Source organism: Acyrthosiphon pisum, chromosome A1, assembly GCF_005508785.2.
Source record: "Acyrthosiphon pisum isolate AL4f chromosome A1, pea_aphid_22Mar2018_4r6ur, whole genome shotgun sequence".
NCBI lineage: Eukaryota > Metazoa > Arthropoda > Insecta > Hemiptera > Aphididae > Acyrthosiphon > Acyrthosiphon pisum.
This window is the reverse complement of record NC_042494.1, coordinates 149,268,209-149,278,278: the sequence shown is the minus strand read 5'-3', so window position 1 is coordinate 149,278,278 and position 10,070 is coordinate 149,268,209. Positions and strand designations below refer to the sequence as shown.

Genomic DNA, 10,070 nt, shown 5'->3' with positions numbered 1-10,070 from the left:
ATAATAATAATAATAATAATAATATAAATAATCGTCTTGGTAGGTCACACACTAAACCCAGTAATACAGCCATACAGGTAGGTCACATACTAAATTCGATTTTCAACCGGTAGGTCACATACTAAACGAATACCTTAATTTATGTATTTTATGAGCTAATTAATAAATGATAATAGGTATATTGTGCATTGAAAAATATAATCGGTGTATAATATTTTATATTTGTGTTATGCTTGAGATGTTTGATGGTACCTACCTATGTGTTAAACAAATAAAAGGTTAGAACTTTGATATTAGAACCACATAGGTAGGTACCTACCAACTTACAAATTACATACTATTGTATGGTATATAAGTATATTATATATAGAAATGTTAGGAAGGTAATAGTAATGTAGGTACATTTCATTTTCTAAATTGAAATCTACTAAATGTTTTTTCTTTTTCTTTTTTCTTAATTTTGTATAGTAGGTAAATTGACATATTGTTATAAACTTGAAAGATTATAAGAAATAATTGAATTGTGCCAAAATGCCAAATACTTTTTGGAATAAATCAAATCATTTAAAGTATTTGGTCGTGATCTTGAATCGTTAATGTTAATACACTACCTATGTAAGTATACATTTTTTTTAACTGGTATATCATTTAACTATTGTATTGACAAACATTTTTTTTAGGTACCTAATCAAGTTAATTGCAAAGCAGTGGGAAAAAATCTATTTGGACTAACTGCACATTATAACTACACATATTATATTATGATTCCAAAACGGAATTTGAGTATGCCATAGTGAAATCAACTATCACATACTTTATATGTATTGAAAACTAAAAATTGTGTTAATTTTAATGTTTTGTAATTTTTACAACATCGATCATTACAACTTCAAATACAAAATTTAAAAAAAAAAATTGGTAGGTATGTGATTAAAAATTATATTTAAATTACTACTAATAGTACCCAATAGTATAAATGCTCAATATGTATAAAGTTTTAAAAAATTTATATTATTAGGTTTTTTTTTTAAATGATGTATTACATTGTATAATGATAAATAGGTACCTACTAAATTCTTTTGTCAATGATTGATGTTGTCATCAAATAATAATTAAGGCTAAATTCAAGTTATATTAATAGTATTAACCATTTTTAAATTTTACTATTTAAGTCTGGGGTAATTGGAAAGTTTGTTTTAATTGTTTGAATACATGTTATATCTTTACTAATATTTTGCATAACTGCAAAACGACAATTTTGATTTAACTGTATAATCATTTTGAAATAGGTTTTTCATAGTCCTGGACTTATAATTAAAGTGAAATTGTTTAATGGTTTGAAATAATATTAGTATAAAATGTTAGGGAATTATACATTTTATTTCTGAATTATATTCTTTTAAGACAAACAGCCTATCATTGATGTATTTTAATAAATAATTATTTTTTTTGTAACTATATTTTAGTGTTTATCTTATAAAAAATTAAATGCATATTTTACAATTTTTTATTGCATATAAATCATAGCACTGCTAATAATTAATGAAATATATGAGCCAATAATCTATATAGGCATATAGCCATGATATCATGATTGAGAAACAGCTTTTGGAATTTTGGAATAAAAAATAATTATTTTTTTTTCTAACTAGTTAGATTACACTATTTTACACATTAAATTCAACTAGTTAAGAGTTACAAAGTGAATATGAATTAAAACTAATTAGTCAAGTTAACTTTCCAACTAGTTAGTGCCCAGCTTTGTAATTCACATATAAATGGATCTAAAAACTCTTGTACGCAACCTGCTTTTTTTCTTGAACCGTGGTAAATTCCTACTGAAATTACAATTTTTTCAAGCTCAGCAACATTTATAATTCATAGTAAAATAGGTCAATATCAATATTTGAACTTAATTTAAGAATTTTAAAATCTTTTATAATTTTAAAATGTTTAATAACAATTGGAAATATCATATCATAAAACCCTAAATGGATATAAAACCCATAAAAATATAGGTATTTGTAAATGGGTTTTAGGAGTTCTAACAACACTTCTTATATCTTTTGCTATGTGACATTAAATTTAACAGCCCAATTCCGAACCTGTTAAATAACTCAAGTTTGATTTGTTTTAAGCTCATGTTCATAAATTGAACATAGTTCTCAAGTATTTTCAATGTCGTTTGGTAATTTTGATGACATTTCTAAAAAACGGGGTCAAAATTTCTTAATCTGAAATTTTAAATATATATATATATTTATATATTTATATATATATTTTATTAATATACACAAATATTATTTAATTAGTGAGTTGTTGCACAGTATTATTGTTACACTAAGTTAACATTTTTGTTGAAATGATAAGTGTTCTTACTTCTTTGATAAAACAATCACCCAAATTATGTTTTATACATGGCAATAATACCGTTAAGAAATAATCATATCATTAAAAAAAAAAAAATTTAATTTTAAATAACTATATAGCTAGATGAGTTGTAACTTATAACCTTTGGTGTTTTTTCAACTTACAGGGACCTTCCCAGACAGCATTTTGTAATGATAATATTATAATAGTATTATAATAACGTTATCCTAATATTAATTCATTATTTTAATGTTATAATAATATTGAATAATATTAAATTGCTGTATGGGTTGTGGAGCATGAGCAATTTTTAAGTTAATTTTCAAAATCAGAGAAGGAGCATTGATAGAATTACCAAAAAACTTTTCCAAAAAGACTAGGTTAGCTTTAACGCGCCTGTCAGCTAAGGAAGTAAGGCAAGCCCCTTACTATAGAAATATATGGACCTAGCTTGCTAAGGCATTAACGCATTAAAAAGTTTAAGTTAAGTCAATTTAACTTTTAAATTTCATAAATTATTTTTTTATAATTAATAGTTTTAAGAGTTTTTTAATTACAAAGATTTTTATTTTGGCCAAAATTAAATTTCTGGTACACATTTTATAAGTTATAAGAAGTATTAATAATAACTGTATTGTTACCTTTTGGAACATATAATAATAATAGTTCTTTGGTTTAATTACATAAACAATATTAGGTATCTAATTTTAAATTTTAATATTTATTATTATTTTTTTTGACTAACTTAATTTGAGTTAAAAAGTAAATACTACATTTTGGTTATCTTTTAACTTAGTTTAATTGATGAAAGTATAGGTTTTACAATATATCATTATAGTCTCCCTTGTTATATTTTTACAAGGGGTAAATACCTGACAGAAAGTTTGTACACCAGATTACTGATTTCAATGGTTATACCTATGATTACCCATGATTTACTACAAAGATTACCCATGATTACCCATGAATACCCATGATTATACCCATGATTACCATCACCTTATGTACACTGATTACCCCCAAGGTGTTTACCCCTCGTATTTTTATATTTAAAGTTCAATGCATGCTACATACGGTTTCTACCTCCATGTACCACAAATACATGTGTTTCGTTAAGAAGTTGTAATAATTGTTCGTTGTAAACATAATACTTATAATTAAATTACCTTGGGATACTAGAACTACTAATTTGTCAATCCTTGATTTATTTACAACACCGTATTTTTTAATAAATTTGTAATCGTCTTTGTTGTTTAGTTTTCACTTAACTCACTTTTAAAATTAATTCATCGTATTTTACTTTATTTAAACACACAGCATTTGCGTTTTTGTTTAATAGTAAATTGTTTAACTTCTCATTAAACGTTTTTTCCATTTTATGTTAGAAAATAGTACGAAAATACTTAGAAAATAGTTAGATACGTTGACCAAAAGAAAAAAACAACACTACACACTACACACACTACACGATTTTTTAACGAATGACAGAGTGACAGACTACGCAACGTCGCCGTCGTGACAATAACCATTACATAATATCTAATCGGAATTTTACGATTCGATGACGAAAATATAATATTATATAGATGGCCAATATATAAGTATGTGATAACTTTATCAATAAGATTACGGATCGTTTCGTATTATCGGCAGCCGTCGCGTTGTCGCGTATGAATAAAATATCCAACTATCTAAGTATAGTTTTGTAGTGATATTGTTCCGTGTAAATGCAATTCGATATAATAAATGTGTGGTAGCGCACTGTATTAATTCACTTTGCCTTCTCGAATCTGGGCAGAATACACTATTTGTACGGGCAATCTAGTACAATGCCCGGTCAATGTATAAACAATTTGAATATTAAAATGATCTCTCTTACATTGTCCAAAATGTTCGGACATTGTGCACAGTGCCCGGATTTCCAACTTTGCCCGTAATATAGACATATATACTATATTGAGTCAGTTAATTGGTCGTCAATCGTTTAATTTTATACTATTCCGTAAATTTTAGTTGTCATAATACAAAAGTAGTAAATAATAAATTATTAATAGTTATTAATAAATTATTTGGAATAATGCACAATTTCCTTTTAAAAATACTAATTTTTGCCAACTTTTTTCTCTGCTTTTAATTTAATAGAAAATTTAAATTGAGAAGTATGTAATAATTAATAACTATAATAATTAATAGGTAAGTAATAAAGGAGTTGAAGAGCACTTGATTGACTTTTACTACCTAGTTACTAGTACTATGAAAGAAATGCACAGGTTGTAGCTAAACATTTATAAAATTTAATAGAGCACCTACTAGATAAACGACCTTTAAAATGTTACCATAATTTAAAAGCTCAGGACTATGATAAATCTATTCCAAATTAAATGATACAGTTAAATCAGAATATTCGTTATGCAGTAATGCAATATATGAGTTAAGATCATAACATATATTCAAAAAATTGAAACAAACTCAACCAAACTCCTAACTTACAAAAATACAGTAAAATTTAAAAATGGGATTAATAATAATACTTTAACTTAGATTTTGTAGGTGATAACAATAGCTAACAACACAAATCAAACAGAAGGAAACATTCAGTTGCAAAACACTATTACAATATAATTTTAAATACAAATATTTTTGTGATACCTATATAAATATTAGGATTAAGACTTATAATATCTAGTATCTACCTAATATTATGACAAAGTAGTTATTTAAATATAATATTTAATAATACCATATGTATAATAAATGAAGATGAGTAATTTATGATTTTTATAGATTTTTTTTAATTAATAAAGAAACATACATTTTACCACCCATTTAAGTATTAATGATTGATTGATGTTGTTAGCTAAATTTGTAAATATAAATTGTATAGGTAATATTTGTAAAAATTAAAAAAAAAAAAATCATTAGCATGTACTATTTTCATTTAACATATTTTTAATTTACTATAATATTGAGATTAGGTTTCTTCTGGAATGCAGATTGTTAGATTTTATTTTTAATCTTCTTTTAAATTAACTTGAGTAGTTGAGTATTCACTATCTAATAAATTAAAAAAGGATAATTATAAAAAAAATATGTTTAAGTACATACTTAATTCATTTTGTAGTCTCTTCAACTATTAAAATAGTAGGTATATGGGAAACAACATTTTTATTTGTCATTGTTCTCGTTTGGAAAATTTAATGGAAGATAGAAAATTTTATAATTTCAATATTTTTCTCCCAATTATCTGGCCAAGTATATCAATTGTAGTAAATACAGATAATCTTAGTTCTTAATAATAATAACTATGCCAGAATGCAAAATTTGAATATATGCAACTTATAAGTACTTCTGAACAGAGAACATAATGTTTGTAAGTAGGTATATGTAGATACGCAGCCAGCTTGCTGTGTCCAAGTAGATGTTAATAAGTAAATTAATCCATGAAGTTGTATTAGGTTTGTGCTATTGTGTATTGATGTCAGCCAATAATTTTAAAAGTAAAACAACTTTTGTGTTATCAAAATTTGAATAACATTTATTTGTGGTGTAACTGAATGAACCAAACAGATTTAACTGAAAATAAAATTTAAATAAAAACTGTTAATACGTCATAATAATGTATGTACAAATTGATGTATTAATCATAACGATTTATTTTTCTACGTATACATTTTAAGAAAATTTACTAATAAACTTAATGTAGGTAAAAATGTTGTGCTTTCCAAGTGGTAGGTGTTATCAAATTTACATCACTCTTAATAATATAAACTTAAATATATATATATTTGATTAAAATACAAATAAAATACATAAATATATCCCAAATTACGACTTAGGTATAATGTAATTTTAAGTTAAATGAAATATTTTTGACAAACTTAATGATTCAACAACTATTTTGTTAGGTATATTATGCTATCAAAGAAATTTAAACTGTCAGTATACTTATAAAGGTTTAAAACATCGCTGTGGCTAGAGTCACGGACACCGTGAATATAATGCGTTCACGGACATTCGATGCGCGCATGCGCAAATACTATATTTTGTTATCATGTCCGGGTATCTACTGAGTATCCGGACACTGATAAAATTATTATCATATTATCATTATTTAATACGTTTGTCCGTACATTGTTTTAATATTATCAAAATACGTTTTCCGTACATTATTTTAATATTATTTTAATATTAAAAGTATATAAAAAGTATATAAAAATTTTAACTATGCGTGTGGGCGACGTTTTTAAAACTTACGCGGATTTTGAAGAGGCTTTAAGTCAATATAAAAAGTCAACATTCGTTGACTTTTATATCAAAGATTCAAAAACTGCGAAATCACAAATTAGACGGTACCCGAAACTGGCCAATTCTTCCGAACAATTGAAGTACTATTATGTAAAACTTGCATGTGTTCATGGCGGATCTTATAGGAAAAAAAATTCTTGCCAAGATCTGCGTAGTACTTCGTAAGTTAATTTTTTTCTCATTTATCAAAATGTACTCTTTTGAATTTTATGAATTTATATGAATTGTATAGATCAATGCGACAGGGTTGTGAAGCGTATATTTATTTAATTGCCAATGCAAAAGGGGATGCGTTGGAATTAACTCGTATGAATGACGAACATAATCACGAGAAGTCGGAGACATTATTTTCTCATCTCCCAAATCAGCGAAGAGTCACCCCTCAAGAGAAAATGGAAGTGTTGGAATTAATGAAGTTGAAGGCCAATAAGAAGTTAATTCAGCACAAAATGCAAACGAAGACCGGTAAAGTCATAAATCTCAAAGATATTGCCAATATATATACCACAGGTAGTACGTATGAATTTTAGCCAGTTAGAAGTTGTAATGCAATAATTCTTATTATTTTGCAGGAAAAACACCAAGTCACAACAGTTTGAGTGAAATTGTCGAGCAGTTGCAAAATACGTATAATTGTACTGTTGAAATATCAGCTGATAGCGATCAAAATTTGATTGGTCTGTTTATCCAGGACAAAATAATGCAGAATACATTTAAAGCATTTCCTGAGGTAGGAAATATAGAGGTTTATTGGAAATTAGATGTGTATTTTTAGATTTGTAATACAATGTCAATAATATATAAACTAAAATACTACTATAAATGTGGAATACTAATTTGTCAATTATTTCAATTATATAATATAATAATTTGGTAATAAAGTATAAATTTGTAGTATTAGTATTAATGTACGGACATAATGTAGGTACGGAAATTTGGCATAAATAGGTATATTAAAATAATGTACGGAAAACGTATTTTGATAATATTAAAACAATGTACGGACAAACGTATTAAATAATGATAATATGATAATAATTTTATCAGTGTCCGGATACTCAGTAGATACCCGGACATGATAACAAAATATAGTATTTGCGCATGCGCGCATCGAATGTCCGTGAACGCATTATATTCACGGTGTCCGTGACTCTAGCCACAGCGTTTTATTAATCATCTACATTGTTTCCAGTCAGTTATGTATTTTTTTGTAGTGTTTAATTTTATTATTAATTTATATAAAATATGCTGTGCTTTTGCAATATCACAATATTTATAAATTCATAAATTCTATGAAAATGTATATGTTGAAAAAGTAACTACCTAAAATGGCTACTTTATTTTATATTTATAATAATTTTTAGAGCATGCTGAGGCTGACTGTTTTTTTGTCTTTACTAATCTTATGTCGGAAATTCGGGATTTTTTCATAAAGACATTAGATGAAACAGATACTGGAATTGTTAACATGATGCGTAAAGTAACAGACAGGTTGAAAGAAAATGATCCAGTTGTCCATAGTTATTTAGTCAAAAATGAAATTTACCCACAGTACTATAGTTTTAGGTAAGTTGTTTTGTGATTTTTGTTTTGTATTCATAATTAATTTTATTGTTTGCCTTAATATATAATTTTTTTAGATGGTTAACTCTATTATTGTCTCAAGAATTTTCACTTCCAGAAGTCTTGAGGATATGGGATTCACTGTTTTCTGATTCACAGCGATTTTCATTTCTCATTGATATATGCTGTGCAATGATAGTGTAGGTTTAGTTTGGGTATTACAACCATATTTAGTATTTAAGTACTAACAAATATTTTAGAGAAGAGCAGTAGAAGTGACCTCACAAAAGCTTGTATAATAGTGTACCATAATAGATTTATTTTAAATGTTTTAATTATTTTTACTGATATTGTAATGAATTGTTGAAAGGTTGCAGAAAGCTGCTTTGTTGAATAGTTAGATTGCTCCACATCGAGGAGGTTATAAATTAAGTAGTAATTTTAATTTAATATATTATTCTAATCGGTGTTTTCTTAGTTTTTCTGAGAGCTATGTATGCTAAATGTTAATGAACATCAAATTCTTCACTTTTTGCATAACACCTAGACCAGGGTAGTCCAAACTTTTGTAGTCGCAGGCCAATTTACACATTCATATAAACAGTCAGACCTATTAAAAGAAAAAAATAATTTTATTATTATTTATATTTTATCTTATTACAAACATAATATTATAAAATGCATAAGTTATTAGTTATTACTTATTATATATTTACTTCACAGATTGATATTAGTATACAATTATGATGGTTAAATTACTTACAGTTATTAAATAAAGGTCCCTTATACATCTTTAAGGGTGGCCAAAAAAAAGGCTTCAAAGGCCGCACACATTATTTTAAATTAATGTTATTACTACACTTTTTTTATAGTTTAATCAGAGATCAAATACTGGCAGGAGATTTTTCGACAATCGTCAAACTATTGCAGAATTATCCTAATGTTGAAACGCGTGTTATATTGAATAAAGCTGCAGAATTGAGCATTAAGAACAGAGAGTAAGTAATAATTATAATAATTTATTATTATTAATAATGTTGAGTCTTGAGATAAACCTGAATTATTCTTACTGCCTAATGTACAGCAAAAAATAAAAAGCAGGTAAGTGGATGTCGCTCTGCTGTAAAGTAGATTACAAGTGGGTCATCGTATAATGGTTGTATTAGACTTGAATTCGATGATATAATACATTGTATAAGAAAAACGATTCTGAGCGGAGACGATTTGTCAGTCTGAATATTTTATATTTTGTTATTATTTATTTTATCACGTAAGTTGAATTAATATTAAAGTATTATAATTTTTTATTCGTTTCTATGGTGATAAACAGAACGTTAGAAATTAAAATCCCATTTTTAGCGTTTTTTCGTAATTTTTTGGTGGTTTTTCCCGTGGCATTAAATAACTATTAAGAAAATCGAAAAATGACCTCTCTAAAGTACCATCTTGATCCAATTTGCTTAAAGATAAGGTACTATATGTTGAAATCGAAACACTCCTTCTGGAAGAAATATTGTATAAAGGATATAAAAAGAATAAAAAAAAAAATAAAAATTAAACACCATTGTAAAAACAATAGCTTCCTCGCTCCGCTCAGAATCTAAAAGTAGAATACCTGTATTTAAATGATTGATTTTAGTTATTCTTTTTACTGTAGAACATCGAAACACTTGTTACATTTGACTATAATAATATGATAATACCCATAAGCGAAAATAGACAAATTATTTTGGGGGGACTAAAGCCCCTCCTATAATATTTTCTAAAAATTATATATGCTCAGTACTAATTACTGACTTTTGAACTGGGGGGACTTGGCAGAAATGTGGGGG

At 26.4% G+C, this 10,070-nt stretch overlaps 1 protein-coding gene across 2 annotated transcripts in view; it reads left to right on the top strand.

Annotated features, from left to right (window-relative positions):
* Positions 1–10,070, top strand: part of LOC100168681 (TBC1 domain family member 13) — a 51,626-nt gene that overhangs the window by 40,504 nt on the left and 1,052 nt on the right. For both annotated transcript variants that reach the window (XM_029488575.1, XM_029488574.1), the window contains 3 exons: positions 8,040–8,241; positions 8,316–8,438; positions 9,111–9,236. In XM_029488575.1, coding sequence (XP_029344435.1) covers positions 8,040–8,241; positions 8,316–8,438; positions 9,111–9,236 — 451 coding nt within the window. The remainder of the gene's footprint in view (positions 1–8,039; positions 8,242–8,315; positions 8,439–9,110; positions 9,237–10,070) is intronic.